The sequence below is a fragment of the Nyctibius grandis genome, chromosome 2, assembly GCF_013368605.1.
Source record: "Nyctibius grandis isolate bNycGra1 chromosome 2, bNycGra1.pri, whole genome shotgun sequence".
NCBI classification, from domain to species: domain Eukaryota; kingdom Metazoa; phylum Chordata; class Aves; order Nyctibiiformes; family Nyctibiidae; genus Nyctibius; species Nyctibius grandis.
The window spans coordinates 34,488,997-34,505,616 of NC_090659.1; the positions used below are offsets into that span (position 1 = coordinate 34,488,997).

General features: G+C 38.2%; 1 protein-coding gene and 1 non-coding gene across 2 annotated transcripts in view; both read right to left on the reverse strand.

The window, feature by feature from the left end:
• Positions 1 to 16,620, reverse strand: part of POLA1 (DNA polymerase alpha 1, catalytic subunit) — a 216,212-nt gene that overhangs the window by 176,303 nt on the left and 23,289 nt on the right. Inside the window, exons 14-26 of the mRNA XM_068420791.1 lie at positions 16,478 to 16,616; positions 12,497 to 12,654; positions 11,098 to 11,182; positions 10,293 to 10,354; positions 9,456 to 9,545; positions 7,698 to 7,814; positions 6,647 to 6,822; positions 6,120 to 6,249; positions 5,661 to 5,780; positions 4,398 to 4,494; positions 3,724 to 3,848; positions 1,760 to 1,909; positions 1,410 to 1,532 (exon numbers count right to left, since the gene is read on the reverse strand). Coding sequence (XP_068276892.1) covers positions 1,410 to 1,532; positions 1,760 to 1,909; positions 3,724 to 3,848; positions 4,398 to 4,494; positions 5,661 to 5,780; positions 6,120 to 6,249; positions 6,647 to 6,822; positions 7,698 to 7,814; positions 9,456 to 9,545; positions 10,293 to 10,354; positions 11,098 to 11,182; positions 12,497 to 12,654; positions 16,478 to 16,616 — 1,572 coding nt within the window. The remainder of the gene's footprint in view (positions 1 to 1,409; positions 1,533 to 1,759; positions 1,910 to 3,723; positions 3,849 to 4,397; positions 4,495 to 5,660; positions 5,781 to 6,119; positions 6,250 to 6,646; positions 6,823 to 7,697; positions 7,815 to 9,455; positions 9,546 to 10,292; positions 10,355 to 11,097; positions 11,183 to 12,496; positions 12,655 to 16,477; positions 16,617 to 16,620) is intronic.
• LOC137660696 (small Cajal body-specific RNA 24) lies at positions 3,998 to 4,128 on the reverse strand. Its single transcript, XR_011047760.1, has one exon. It is a non-coding gene; the product is annotated as a small Cajal body-specific RNA 24 (non-coding RNA).

Consider the following 16,620-nt stretch of genomic DNA (forward strand, 5'->3'; position numbering starts at 1 on the left):
TAAACTGTACATGCGAACAAAGAGTATTTTCCCCCCTTAACAGAGGCCAAAAGCTGAAGTATCCACACAACACCCCGTTTGTGACAGGTGCTCCATATGACTAATGGAAATCATAAAAAACCCAAAATGTCAAATTCATGACTTGTAAAATACTACCAGAAAATATAAAGCTATGATACTCAGCTGCTTTTCATGCCAATATTGTAGATAAATACATCAGAATCTTACAACAACAACAAGATACCACTTTCTTAAAGGAAATATTAACTTTTGAATTCACATGGATGCATAGCGCATTTACAGATATCGAACCTGGAAATTTTTTCCTAGTTAAACGTGTGTAAGGTTACACACACTGGTTACATAAACTGGAAGGACAGCAAATGTGGGCTTGTCTCTAGAGACCTGTTTAGATAGGAAGATTTTTTAAAAACAAAGATGTGTTTTCAGAAACAAAATGCCCCTATGCACATCAGCTGGGGGTTGTACAAGGACCTTGAGTGCACTGGGTAGTCCACAGCAGGGAGAGCTGTGCCCTCAAGTCACAGGGAGTATGTGCCTCTAAACACAGATGTGAACTCATCCATCTCCTTGCTCAACTAAAAGGCTGACCAGCCATCCTGTCACAGGTGTTCCTGCCACCTTTGCAGATTCTGGCTTGGTATTCTCTTCTATAAAGAACTAATAGGAAGCATCATGAAAAAATGTGTTTTAAGATACCATGTATCAGTGGTATGTTTTGGATCTTTAATGATTATTTTTCCCACTGGAACCAAACTGATGTGGTCTGCATTCAGCTGCATTCCTAATCAACAGCAAGAGTAGTTTTGCCTATGAAGTTAAGAACAAGTCTTAAAATAAAATCTGGCCTCTTGAGGCTAATGCAAAGCTTCATTTTAAGGAACAAACAGTTTCTGAAGATAAGGCCTTGACACATAATCCATTGTCATCATGTGATTAATTAGCCCTGTCACAAACTTTAGGGTTTCAGGAACTCAACATACCAGGGCACAGAACAGTCTGGCCAAAGACAAGCTCATCAAAGCTGAAGCATAGCACTGAATCAAAGACTAACCCATCAACTAGAACTGGAAATTCATGGAAAATGTGAAAGCAGCCTTGATTTTTTTGCCACCATAATCTGGCCCATTGAAACTAAGCTGTTTAACTCGAAGTAAGGCTCTAGCTAGAGCTTCAACTTGCTGTACTTTTTGAGACACTTACATGATTTTTTTCTAGACACCAGTTTCATTTTTTTTCCCAAGTTCTGCAGTACAAGAAAGATAAAAACCACAGTTCTGAAACCAAAAGCAGGTTTGAAAACAAGAACCATTCTCCTCTTCAATGAAAAAGTAGGTGGCTTAAATTCACCCTTTTGACATGTGTGTATAACCTGTTTAATGACTTACCTCTCTCCCTTTATGCGTCACCAAAGCAGCCAAAGGCTTGGCATAGAATCTGCTGTAGGAAAATCCCAGGCAGCCATACATACTGTTAGCGGTGAGTTTCAAAGCTTTCTGTCTGATATCATACTGAAAAGAAACATAACCAGCAAAAATGATACAACCACAGCCAACACAGAACAGAACTTCATGTTCACAATTACATTCACAGCTTTTTATATAGTCTGCAGCAACGATGGGGTACAAGTAGAGCACATTACAATCACTGCTCACTGCTAATTATCCCTATTCTGCAAGGCTGATCAGGGCACTTAAGGGGAGTGGAAGGAAAATCAATGGAGTTCTGTAAAACACACCTGTAAATAAAGGTCAGGATTTAAATCTGGCTGTTTCATTAACTGCTTAACTTGGCGTCTTCTCTCCACCAGTTTCCTGATTTCTTTAGGCAAAACTCCCATTTCCAGAGACGGGTCCGGAAGCTCTGGAATTTCTTCCTCTTCTTCAACCTGTCAAATGATCACCACCGCTTATCATTTTTTTGCCTGAAGATCAGATTTTAATGTGTTAAGGGAAAAGCTTGGGGGGAAAAAAAACAAAACCACACAGCTTGTATCTATTCCTGCAGAACGCCCAAAGCACAATGTAGAACTACAAGCATGAAAGGTTCTTTGTGGTATTTAACTATATTACTTAGTTCCTGTTGGGGGACAGGGACTAAGCCTGTCTGCATCTGGGAGAAACCCAAGACAGATGTGGACCAGTAGCAGAAAGATTTTTTTTTTTTTGTTTAATGTATGTGTGCGCATTTTTTTAATATATATATGTGTGTGTATATATATATAAATCCAGACAAATAAAACACACACACACTCTCTCTTAGGTATACATAGATAGATATAAAAATATAAAGAAAAGCACACGCACAAGCAATTCTTTCTGTGCTGAAAAAATCCATCCTTTTTTTATTATCGCATCAGTACTTTTGGTGTTCAGAACTGTAAAATGGAGCACATGGTCTGTGGAACTGATACTTTGAATAAGATAACTAACAAAAGTGTAACAACAGAATGAAAACTCCACCCCAAGCAACTCTTGATTATAGCAAAACAACAACCTAACAGAAAGCACACATTCTTCTAGTTAGCATAATCGGAGAAATGGTTGCTCAGCAAAAAATGTAAAGAAATTTCAAGCACAATGAAAGAGACAGAAATACACAAAGAAAGGGCAATAAAGACACTATGAGGCTGGCAAGTTTAGTAAAGCAGGCTGGGAAGAACCGTAACAAGAAATGACACCAAAACCTGATTAAATATCATACCATGACAGAAATCAAAATGAGCTGCTTCAGTTTGAAGCACACTTAAGAAAGCAGGGTAAATCCACAGAGTGTTTGGAGGAACTTGTTGACAGAGTTCCACACACTTTTTTTCTCATTTCTGCTATGGTACTGATATTTCAGTTGTTATGGGACTAACTGTGTCCCATAACTACTTGTGCACAACACACTTACTCAACCTGTGAGCTGACACCAGTTAAAAATAAAAGCCTCAGGTTTAACCTTTAGACCTGACCAGCTCACTGCTTCAGTTTACAGGACAGCTCCACCAACAACCACACCAGCACAGCTGAGGAAATGAGAATAAGCAGCCACAGATAAGCCATGGCCAACAGAGCTGCTAAGAAAACAGTAAGTGCAACTACACCTTCAAGAAGTTTTTTCATTTGTGTTTAATACAGTTTAAGCTGTATTAAACAGCATGAATTTCCGTGAAGCTGGTCCCACAGCTGACATAGTCACAGCATCACTCCCTGACACACATCCCCAAGACACACACATAGTTTTGCTGATGTCTACTAAGGGTTGAGCTCATATTGCATTCTTTCCCCCAGGCAGAAGCATGAGACTTGTGTCTCCCTCATTCAGGTATGTTTGCATGAATTCTGTGGCAACTTAACTTTAGGAGGTCTCTACCAAGTTAGGATGAAATTGGTCAAGAAGCTCAGAAATCTCTAAGAGGACCTGGGGCTGAAAAAGGCCAACAGAGCCTCACTAAAAATCTTGTTTCATGAGGATACCAAGATTTTACTTAGATGGGAGAGAACTTACCAGGATTCTGTAAGAGTATTACTGAAAGGAAGATGATAGACGTAATATTCAAAAAGTCCCAAACCAAAACTTACTATGATGCATCTTTAAACAAGAATCACTTTTTTAAGTGTAAGAGAGGAGGAAAAAAAAACATTACACAGTGAAAAAGAACAGTTTCTTAAAAAGTTACGGCAGTGTAACTTAAGTCACAAGTTAAAGCGCACAAACCTCTGCCCTTTTCTGTGCTTCTGACGACAGCCGCTGCACTGTGGTAAAGCAGATGTTAAACTCCTGGATAATCGATGGGTACAAGCTGTTGAAGTCGAGAAGCAAAATAAACTTGTCATAAAAACCTAAAACAGAGTTTAAAACAAAAGTCATAATTACTCAGTCTCCTTAAGGACTTCATCCAACTCCACAATTAATATTAAAGTGACAGTAACACACTGTACCACACTTCCCTTAAAGTAGTTGTTGAGAAGCACCACTACCCATTTTAGACAGCTGTCAGAAGTGGAACGATCCAACCCCATTAACTCACCAGAGTTGAACAGATAGCTTCTGTGTTACTATAGGACACTTGTACAGTCTTCCCCACATAGAGGAGAAACTGAAAGAAAACTTATGTGTCCATTAGAAAATTATACACAGATACACAGTCCTAATTCCTCACAAGACCATAATCTTCCCACAAAAAGATAAGGAACAAAAAGTTCTTAGAATAAGTAATTCCACAATCAATGTTGGGAATTTTATTGTACGCAACAACCCTCCCCTCCAAACCACCACACACCAAACTCCCACAAGACAGACACACAGATGGCACTCATCGCCATCTATCTACATTAATATAACCTACCTGTCTCTAGCTTCATAGAAGAAAGAAAATTGACACATCTTACCGACTTTGGGGTCCAAGACTAAGCCCCCAGCATATGCTGCTTTCTTTTTCCCTATCTTTGATTTACTCTGATCTTCAAAGTCTTCATCTTCATCCACCTACATTTGGCATTTAAAAAAGTCATTATCTAGTCTCCAAGATTTCTGTACCGTTGGAGGAGTTATTTTTGGCAAATCAAATATGAAACTGGGAGGCAGTGCATAGAGTTCCTTTTAAAATACATGCAAAACATGGTGTTTTCATCATGATCCTTATTAAAGCTCTCTACATGTCAAAATAGCATTCAAACCAACTCCTACAGGAACAAACTGCTAACAAGATTACAAAGACCTTAAGGAATTGTCATCATTCAACATAGCACTAGTATGCATTTTCCGGATGACTCTAAAAGTCAACACTAGGAAAAAAATCAACTCATGACCCAGAAGAAATATTACTGCCCAATTCAAATGTAGTTTTTGGAAATACAACGGCTGGGCTTTAATGAAACAAATAAAAACATTATTACTGACGTAAAGATTATTTTGCTATTTGTTTTGTTGTAGTAAGAATTTTTCTCCCAGTTGTCCAATGCTATTCCGAATCATTTAAAATTTTGGCACTGCTTTGATGCAACAGTACAATCAACAGAACTGTTTGCTTTGGAATTTGCTGTTGAATGTACTTAGAAGTAAAATAAAAAAGCAAATATAGTGAAATACAAATGCATTCTCAAATGTAACAAAATGTAAATGTAATTCCCAAAAACAAATTTTAATTTGTTTACTAACAAACATATAGGTGTTTCTATAAATGTATTTACACTGGTATTATCCAAAGGAGGGTTTTTATTAAATACCCTTTGATATTTTACCCACACTGTCAAATCACCCACCTTACAAATCATACTTGAAATACTATTCATCAGCAAAATAACGAGGGCAAATGTGCATCTATTAAGCAACACAAACTATCTTATCATTTCCCTACATAGCCAAGTACTCAGCTTATTTCAATTTTTAAACTAAAAGAGCAAATGAGTTTCCACAGATGTGTGATACAATGGAAAAGGTGTTACATTGTCCCTTTAAACCACACATTTCTCCATTATCAACTCAACAACAACAAAAAAATTGAATTAGGCATAAGCTGTAACCTTAAGTTATACCTAAAACTGGCTATGTTTGGGTCTTCCATGCTCTCACAGAACAGTAATATGTAAAAGATCGAAGAATATTTTTTTCTTTTTAATAAAAATTATTGGAAAGATAAAAACTGCACCCACCAGCTTCTGCAGAGGCTTTTTAAAGACTTGTTTATCCGGCACTATGTAGTCTTTTTCATGGAATGCATGAAGCAGCAAGAACTCATTACGTTCAGATCGTCCGCCCATCATTGTCCTCGACTACAGAGAGGGGTAAAAAAAGAATTCAAAGCAAAGCATAGAAAACACTGACATACAAAAAAGTCCTTTTTTGCAACGTCCTTCAACTATTTATAAGTTCACCTAGCATTACCATTAATCTATATCATCACCATGCACAAAACTCAAATGTGATATTGTTATGGAAGTTTTACATTACTACTTGATGAGATTGCCAAATTCTCATGTTTATCACAGCAAAAAATTTACAGCATCATATATTCTCAATTAGTGTTTAGAAATTAAAACTAGCAAACCAAACACAGAAAACACAGAACTGTTTTTGTGGGACAAGGGGTGAGGGGAGTAATAAAAATGTACCATGACATTCCCAGAGATGTTTGTTATTTGCAGGGCCAGTGGCAGAACATTCAGCTCACACATGATCTGGAGAATGAACTTGGCATCTGTCCAGGTGTTTTCCAGCATGAACATTAAGTGAGGAGAATCACTGGGAAAAGAAGAGGGACGGCCCAGTGAAGTAAAATCAGCCTCTTTTGTACTCTGCAGTAATTTAGACCTATAAGCTGTATGGAACACGTGGTATCTGTAGTACACCACTGTTGAATTATACAGCAAGGTCTTTTAATTGAAAAAAAACCCCAAAACTCAAGCTTGCATATCCTATTAGTGTATCTAAACCAATGATCTCACAAATCAATTTTCTTCACACATAATAAGCCACCACCCACCAGCAGCCTGAAACATTATAAATACTGTTAAGATAGTATTTTACTTTTCAAATACCAGTATGCTAAGTCAGCATCTCCATGACAAAGCAAATAAGCAAGCATGAAATTGTATAGCAGGAAACTACCTCCTCTACTTTCCACAAACCAGCAACACACCTGTACATATTCCGAATTTCCTCTGGTAGAATTGTTATCCTCTCTGTTTTCAAAATCTGACGGACCAGTTCAGACAAATGGTAGCTTTTGCAACGAATTAATTCTTTAGCAGAAATTTCTACATCACAGATCATTCGACCACAGGCAGCATTCCTTTCAGCAAACCCTCCTCGACCCTGAACCATATCACACAAGGAGAGAAAAATCCAAACAAAATGAAACAAACATTAACAAAGAACATCTATCCAAAATACATGTTTATAGGACTCAGTCAAGTCAGTTGGATCACTAAATACTCTAATACTCTAGTAAATACCACTAATATTCAAGCTTTATAATTATGCCCTAAAGGAATCCACAGTATCTTTCCGTATCTGTGGATATTAAGAAGTACAAACTTAACTGTCATTACTAGTTTGATCTTAATTCTTAAACTGTCATGCTTTTTTTTTTTTTTTTAATAATTCAAATAGTCCCAACAAGAACATGGGCGTGGATTTTGGTTTTCCTCCGAGGATATTTTTTGTACTAACAGCAGGATGAAAAAGTCACAGAACAAACCACACACAGATGCTCATCTTGGCCTCTAGGAAGGACAGGAACAGGTAAGAACATTGCCACATTCAAAACACTTCAATACTCCAAGACTCACACAGAGTCCTCTGAACAAATACGTACTAAGAACTACACAATTACTAACTTAGCAGCTCTCTACAGGATGATTCACCGATCAATCCAAATTACATTTTCTCATTTTACAGTTATAGCAGACAATGACTGTTACAGTAAAGATTGTTGCAATTAATCTGTCATTACCATCACCTAGTTGAGATATGTAAACTAAATTAGCCTAACTTGAAAATTACTTTAGCTTATTACTGTAATAAAAGTCACATAAACACTCATAATTTCTGATCTGGGACACATGACATCCAGCATGACCAACAGTCAAAATACATCAGTTTCGCATTTACAATTCCTCAGCAAAATTAATTCATTTTTAATCACATGCAACATAAAGGGGCTTAAAAGACTTAAGCAATCTTATTACCCCAAGTTTTGGCATATTGGACCTCCTCAGTCGACCTATCTTGGACCAGTGAGGGACTTTGCACGCATTAATTCTTTGAAGCAGCACTTCCAGATCAAATCCATAAATATTATGACCCTTGCAGCAGAAAAAAAAAAAAAAACAAACCAAAAAAAGGTTACAACAAATGCAAATTGAAAGACTTACTTTGCACACTCAGTATTGCTTTGCCCTTTGTGTTTTTTTCCAACTAATAGATGGCGTTCTCTCTCTCACAGCACTGAGAAGAACCTTCTAAGAGACGGTTCATCAACAGTACTATTTAGTCTTAACGCTAACAATGCTATTCAGAATACCAAAATCAGCTCTATAACTGGCTCATAACACACACGATTCAGCTTTATGATTTGATACCAGAGATTAGAATTTAAAGCTTTGCAGGAAAAAAAAAAAACAACATTTTTTATACAGCATATAAACTTAGCTATGAGTAATTCCTTTTCTGTCCACCCACGAAAGTCTCAATATTGACATCAAAATAATTAATTTTTTTCCTTTGATACTACAACAGGCATAGCTGTTAATTCTGGACAGGAAGACCTTGCAACTAATATTTGCACATCAGAGTACTCCAGCAATATTTGCAAAGTTTAAACAATGCTAGGGACATTGACAACACTGGTCTGTAACCTCAGCTGAAAGCAAAATGCTAGCCCGATCAACACGAGCCTATGCGGACCAGTCAGTCTCCAGGAACTGCAGGTTCACCGTACCAGATACAACTGTGTAGGGCAATACTGTGCTACAGAAGCAGCTCCTTAAAATCATCAGCAGCATTACAGCCATAGTAGAGGGGTCCTACCTATATTGATATAGCTTGGTTTTCAATAGTACTAATTAAACCAGGTGCAAATTAAACTGCACTAACACAGCTCTGCTGTTTTTAGGATCAGAGCTCTCACACCCCTACTACTGGCATCTTTAATTTAAAACCACTGGCTGGAGTGTTTCTCCCGATTCCTTCCCATAACCACCAGGAAGCTCAGCTCGTAGGGCGAATACTGGATCCCAGCCATAGTGAGCTGAAAACATCAGGAATCTGACTGCTCATGTCATCCTACCCACCCCTTAATTATTTGTATTTACCTACAGAAGAATAACAAGTTGTGTATAACCAACCTCAGATTTATAACCAACTTCAAACTGTCTTCAAAATTTCATTAAAGTCAGGACTGTACATTAATTAAACATAACAAAAAAACAAAATGTGTAATTATAATAAATCCTCAGCTGCCAATATAGTAGAAAACATAAGAATGCTTATCACAACACTTTGCTCCGATCCCGTGGATTTGTATAGGTTATCATTTTGATTTACAGCATAAACACAATCCAAATGGTGACACAAATTAGATAAGCATCTGAACTGAGACAGTGTCTTCAGTATACCAAGAGTTCCCATTTTTCTAGAAAATCACAAGGGTTTTTTAGCTGTGTTTTGTCTTTCTGAGTAAAGAAAAAAATATTTGTTTCAGGTACTATGGAAATACTGCCTATTTTAGATATTATTGGAAAAAATAGGATATATAAAATGCTGTCAGGGAAAATTCTGTATCATCTTTGTATCAAAGTATATCTGCTGTCTTAGAAGCAAATACAATTCATAAGGCAGCCTAAGATAAACATTAGAAAACCTATAAAGGGACAAAAGAAAGAGAACAAAGCTGACCAACTGACAATATGCTTTAATTTAAACTCCAAAGTCTCAGAACTACTCACCACAACAACATCTGGGTCAATTTTGTGAATCTTCGCAAGGAAAAATCCCAGCAGTGTTCTCTCTGTTGCAGCAATTTCTATTTTAGCATTCTAAAAGGAGCAAGAGAGCACCTGATTTCAGTGACCCAATAAGTTTAAAATGGAAACATCTCCTCTCCCCTACCAGTTACAAGATAATAATAAAGCACCACAGAGTTCTCCCTTTCCTTCTATAATTCAAGGCTTTTTGTTCTCACTCCCATAGACATAGAAAGCTTTTCTCAGAGGCTTTTTTCCATTTTGCTTTTGTATGCAGGTGTCTAGTGATATTTTAAGAGCCTCCTAAGAATCAAGCACACCAGGAAAATGCTCCATGTGCATCCTTCATTCACAGGCTTAAGATCACACAGAAACAGAAGAAAAACAAAAATAGGTTACTTTATTATTCTGTCGGCTCTCCTAATGCCCTTTAGAAAGGATGTCTTCTAAATTTTGACAGACTTTACTCTCCAAGGAAAGAAGAAACAAACTCTCCCAGTTACCTATGAGTACAGAGTCAGGTATAATGAAAACAAATCACAATTTTAACCTCTCTGCAAAACCTTTCCAACATTCTTGTTGAACACTCCATCTATTTTATGAGCACAACTTAGCAGCAGGACTGAATCACACAGAGCACACATCTCTGTTTTTACAAGCAACAGAGAACAAATACCTGGTTTTGGTTTGCAGAGTGCAAAACTAATGAAATAATCATGGCATTCCTTTGAATATTTCTCTTACACAACTTACCCAAAGCAACATTAAGTTCATATTTTAAAAGGTACTGCAATCAGAAGGCTAACAAAATGAAATTACCTTCTTTTTAATAGCTTCTTTGAAGTCATAAGGAAAAATGCAATCGTTTGGTTTGGAAACAACTGCAAAAGAAATTATATTTGTTCTTACATACATGTTCTTAATTGTACCCTCCCCATAAGCATCCATCCACAACAAAGGCAGCTAAGGAAAACGAACCTCTAATTCTAAAAAGCTAGCCTTACGTGAATACTTGTCTTTAAGATAACCAAGTAGTAAATAAAGTATTAAACAATTTTAATCAGTCATATTTGAGGTTATCATTGGAGATTAAAACTTCCAAAGAAGTTCTTCTCACAAGTATTCAACACTCTTCATCACTTCCGACTGGGGTCTGAATCTCAAGGTTTAGCTGATCTTACTATAATGACACTGCTGCGAGAGATTTTTTTGCCTAGGAAAACTTGTTTATAAATAAATGTCACATGTTTATTTTTTAAATTCTGTCCAGAAGAACTGAAAAATAACTAAGTGACAGTAAATAAATAGTCTAAATTAACAGGTGAAGACAGTAGTCCAAGAGAATACATGATGAAGTAAAACTAATAAAAATTGTACAAAACTGTATAGAGCAGGGTTACTTCTCATCATCCCAAACTAAGATTTTTTTTCAATAAAGTCTTCAACAAAAAGTCAGTAACCAGTAAAAATATGGAGAAAAGCCTGCCTGGGAGTTGAAACTGTCACTTAGCTGTTCTAAGTCACAGAATTAAGTAAAAAAACAAAACAAAACCAAAAAACACAACAACAAAAGAAAAACCCGAAGGAACTATTTTTCTACTCATAAACTGTTCCAAGTTCATACCACAGAAGTGTGTCTGAAAAGGAGGCTGAGGTGGAGCCTTATCCAAAGGAAATTTCTGATGAATCAGAGCTGCAACAGCCACAATCTATACCAAGGAGATACAGAACACAAAATTTCATAAACACGACTACTATCAATACCCATTTCTTCTCTCCTTTTTTTTTTTTTTTTTTTTTTAGTTTCTTCATCTCTTTTCTACAAGAGATCTTTTTAAAATGAATTCCAACTATAAATAGTTAAAAAGAAGAAAAGTTATCAATTGATCTCAAGCAAAATAAAGCAGAACTTACTCCTAAATTTTTCTCTTAGAAATTTGAGAGGGGAAATAATTCATTTTGGAAAACTAGGCTTTTATCAAATTTTGTTCTGAATCTGAACAGACCCCACAATTTAAAGGATTCTCTGTGCAGTGCAGTGCAGGACATACAGAAGCCTTCCCCGCGGAAGGGCTGCCCCTGAGCAACCACTCAAGACTGCCAAGATGCCAAGAGCTTATAGTATTTAGAAACCTTTAGTGTTACTGATGCTTCTGCTTGCTTTGCTGGCAGGATATCCTGGCTCCCCAGACACTCGGCAGAAAAACCCCAACAGAAGACAAAGTAGACAGGCTTTAGAAACGTTTTGGCAAGCAGAGTCCCATTGGTACCTGCCGTATGTCTCACTACGTTGGCTAGAAACCAGGAATTTTCCATGCTCCCCCAAAAAAATTTTAACTTGACCAAGAGGACTAATTCTGCTTGAAAAATTTGTCAGCCTAATTTTTCTTCCATTCAATTAGCCAGAAGCAACTATCCTATCCCATTAGTGAATACTAAATCTCTTCCTAAGCTAGGGAGACTCACGTTAAAAAACAGATAAATATGTCTAACTACGCGTCGTGGTCTGCAGTCCACAACTGAGAGTGGCCACCTACATCTCTCCTCCTTTCTGAGAAAAGGAAAGCTCTCACAGCAGTATAGTAGGTGCTATAAGATTTAGACCAAATTCTCGTTCTATTTAAAAATTAGTTGTTTCAGCAGAAAAAAAAGTCATTTAACCTAGAACTTATGATTAGCTTTACCAAAAAAAAAAAAAAAAAAAATCCATTAACAGTTGTTCTGGGACAGTTTCATTTATAACTACTATGCACAATAGACAAAATAGACGGCTTGAAAAAATACATAGGATCTATTGTCACACTAAATATTCTCACCAAGTAGGCCCCCTGAAGCCACAGTTCTCATGCTGGTGAGACCCCAGTAAAAATTCATTTGGAAAGTCCACAACACAGAAAGTTTATTCAACAGTAAATATATTTAGACATGTTTTATCAGATGAAGTTCTTCCAAGCCTTAGAAAATTTTTAGTATATGCCAAAGAATGAAACCAAAACAAAACAAAATGAGAACAGATTACTTACCTCATTCTGGTGATTCTTTGGGTTCTGAGTGGTCTTCATGCTGAGGGACATGACCACGAGAGGAGGAGGAGGAGAAAGATCTTTAACCACGTTCACCAAGCCAGGCTTCATGGCCACAGCCTCCACCTTACACCAGCTGACTGACTGATTTGAAGGGTCTGAGGAAAAAACACGAACCACCTTCATTCTTCTGGGAACCACAGGTAAGGCTTCTCTAATGGCACTGTTACACAGAACATGTCCTTTTAATGTTTTGCCCTTGTGGTATAGTCCAAGATCCAGACTAATCCTGCCCAATTTTTGGTAATTCCCTGGGACCTGACTCCTCAGTCAGAAGCCCAGTCACACAAAGGGCTCTTTAACACCAAAGAAGAGAGGGAAGATTTGTATTGAGGCCAGGAAGATGTGTAATGCAAAAAAATACTTCAGGCAGCTTTATACATAGTCATAGTAGAGAAAGTTATAAATCAAGTGAGCATAAGTCTACCTCAATTAATATACTACCTCTTAGCATCTAATCTTGTAGTCAGTCCAAAGGGAGAAGGCTTCATAAAAATTAAATTAATACAAGTGAAACTTTCATTTACAAAGACATTTCTTAAAAGCTACAGAAAAGGCAGCCAAAGTGCTAATCAAAAGAATTTTGATCAAATGAGAAGAAGAACATATGACTGACTGAAATGCCCTGGATAATTCATTTAGACATAGTCCTTCAGAAACATGATTATGGAAATAAGGAGATGGGGCATGACACAAAAAGCCAGTTCATCCTACTCTGGTAGCATAAGCTATCCTAAAATGTAAGGGAGGCCACAGAATGCTATTTAGGCATAAAGGAGCTAAAAAATTAGTGTGGGGCGGGGGGAGAGACATGTTCACCACCCATTATCGTTTGAATATTTTGGTCTGTAATTCTTCACTTGCTTTAAAAAAAAGTGATCATTCACAAAAGATGCTGCTGAGGTAACTCACCACACACACTCAGAAGGAAGCAGATGTTACATTTCTGAGGGATTAACCTTCTGAAGGCAGCTGTTGGTAGACCTGGTTATCTTACTCCCTTCAAAATTATGTGACTCTTCTCTGGAAACCCACATATTTTACCTTCTCTATTTTTCCTTGCTCTAGATGCAAACAGGTAACTAACTAAAATATTCTCATTTATAAAACACTGATGATCTCTCCAAAGGAAGACAGGTGATCAATTGCTTAACACCTTTTTTCTTTGACCTCCAATATCTTAACAACCAGAGCTTCAACTAGCGCTCTACAGAACAGTGGTCTCCAAAGTGGGGTATATGAACCCCAGGGGGTGTATAAGACAATCCACTGGGGTATGGAAAGAAAGTATTTTTTGTACCATTAATAAATAAAATAAATACTTTAAAAAGTCTTTATTTCACATACCTCATCCTTTTTTAATTTCTGTTGTTGTGTTTATTTTATAATGTACATAATATATTAGTACAGTAGTACATGTATATAATTTATAAATAAATGTCTATATATTGGGGATATATGCTCAATTTTTTAGACGGAGGTGCACAATCCAACAAGTCTGGAGACTGCTGCTCTAGAAAAGCTCTGGTGCTATCTAGCACTGATACTCAAACTGCAAAGACAGCTTAATTATGAATAGTGATTAGAGTTTTTGGAGAAGCTCCAGGAATCTGATCAAATGGTTCGAGAGTCACTTATTCTAAACCTTCCAGGTATACTTCTTATCCCTGAGACCCTCTATGGGACGTGTGGAAGGGAAGCTACACAAGAAAGCAAGAACCTTCTGGTGAACTAGACACACACACACACACACACACACACAAATCAGCTTTGGGCCACAAAATCCAGTGCAATGACTACTGAAATTTGCATCGATTAACTAGCCAGCTTAATAGACAGTTTTCAACAGAGTGGGCATGCCACAGTATTGAAATGAGCAATTCTGATATTAAGATACGAACTCTCTCTGAAACCTGAAGGCTGTAATGGAGATAAAGGAATGGGAAAAACAGAGCTCCCTTAGTTTACCGTTTAAGTCTGGGCTGGAATCAGTATCTGAGCTCAGGCAAGGTAGTCTAAGGGGAGTTAATGCACATCAGCATTAAGAAAAATTGAATACTGCCTGAACTGTTAGTTATCACTGCCATAACATTTGCCATACTGGATATGAGGAACAAAACAGCTCTGGACTCTTTGCAGGTGAAGAAAGAAAATGCCAAAGAAATACGAGGTCAATTCTTGGGCAAAAAGCACAGATGAAAAAACAATCTTAGGCCTTTAAAATCAGTGCCTGGAAGTACACTGATGCTTGCCCATGTCTGCTGGAAAACTCATCAGAGCTAATCCATCTTTTGTCAGTCAGGGATTTGTCCTGTCTCTTGCAGTTCAAAATCACAAAATCACAGAATCAACAAGGTTGGAAGAGACCTCTGGGATCGAGTCCAACCATTGCCCTGACACCACCATGTCAACTAGACCATGGCACTAAGGGCCATGTCCAGTCTTTTCCTAAACACATCCAGAGATGGTGACTCCACCACCTCCGTGGGCAGCCCGTTCCAATGTCTAATGACCCTTTCTGTAAAGAAATTCTTCCTGATGTCCAACCTGAACCTCCCCTGGCGAAGCTTGAGGCTGTGCCCTCTTGTCCTATCGCTAGTTGCCTGGGAGAAGAGGCCAACTCCCACTTCACTACAACCTCCCTTCAGGTAGTTGTAGACTGCAGTAAGGTCACCTCGGAGCCTCCTCTTCTCCAGGCTAAACAACCCCAACTCCCTCAGCCGTTCCTCATAGGTCAGACCCTCCAGACCCTTCACCAGCTTGGTTGCCCTCCTCTGGACTCGCTCCAACACCTCAGCATCTTTCTTGAAGTGCGGGGCACAGAAGTGGACACAGTATTCAAGGTGCGGCCTCACCAGCGCTGAGTACAGAGGGACGATCACTTCCCTAGACTGGCTGGCTACACTATTCCTAATAGGGGCCAGGATGCCATTGGCCTTCTTGGCCACCTGGGCACACTGCTGGCTCACGTTTAGCCGGCTGTCGATCAGCACCCCCAGGTCTCTTTCTGCCGGGCCGCTTTCTAACCACTCTTCCCCCAGCCCGTAGCGCTGCATGGGGTTGTTGTGGCCGAAGTGTAAGGCCCGGCACTTGTTCTTGTTGAACCTCATGCTGTTGGTCTCGGCCCATCTATCTAACCTGTCCAGATCCCTCTGTAGGGCCTTCCTACCCTCCAGCTGGTGTCAGTTTTGTAAGTGACTGAGTGAGGTGCTGAAGAGGAGAATCCTCCCTGTGCCAGGATTCAATACTACCAATTCTATATTCGAAGTGCCCCAAGGAGATTGCACTAATAGGTGTAGCTTTTGTCCAGTACGATCAACTTCCCTACACTCTTGAGAATACGCAGCACACATTGAATAAAGGGCTCTAACCAAGTCAAGATAAGGCAGCACAACCACCCATCAGTCGTGCATGTCACTCAGGAGGCAGAAAGGATTTCAAACTAAAAAAGCTCTGCACCACAAACTCTTCTAAGTGCCAGAAGAAAACCTAACACACAAACAAAAAAGTCATCTAGCAGTGGTTTGTTCTTAAAAAGATACATTTGCAGAAAAAACATGAAACTTAAGTTATCAAGAGAAGAAAGAGGATTAAATTTCTAGGAAACTAACATCAGCTCAGCATGCGTGGCTTTAGGGAGTGCACCAAAGAGTGGCTGCTAGGCACTTGCATAGTTCCCTCTCACTGCCATTCAAAGTTAAAATCTCAAAGTGTGCAACTTTATATGGATAGACCTCTCACCCAAAAAAAGGAAGAATAAGTCACAATTTGTACTAGATAATTAAAAATACACAGATAAATTGCAAAGTTAATTTACAAAATGATAATTTACCAGTACAATTTAAATTTCCCCTCCTCCCCCCGAACTATAATTATGTGTGTTTTCCAGAAACCAAGTATTTCACATGCAAACCACCATACGTGGATTTTTTATTTCCAGCCAGCATGGTCCTTTGATCTTCCTACTCATCAAGAGAAGTTCCAGGCTAGAGGTGTTAGTTCCAAATACATGTGAAAATGTTTGTCCTTTCAGATCTTGGGGAAGCCGAGGGCATTCAGCCTGA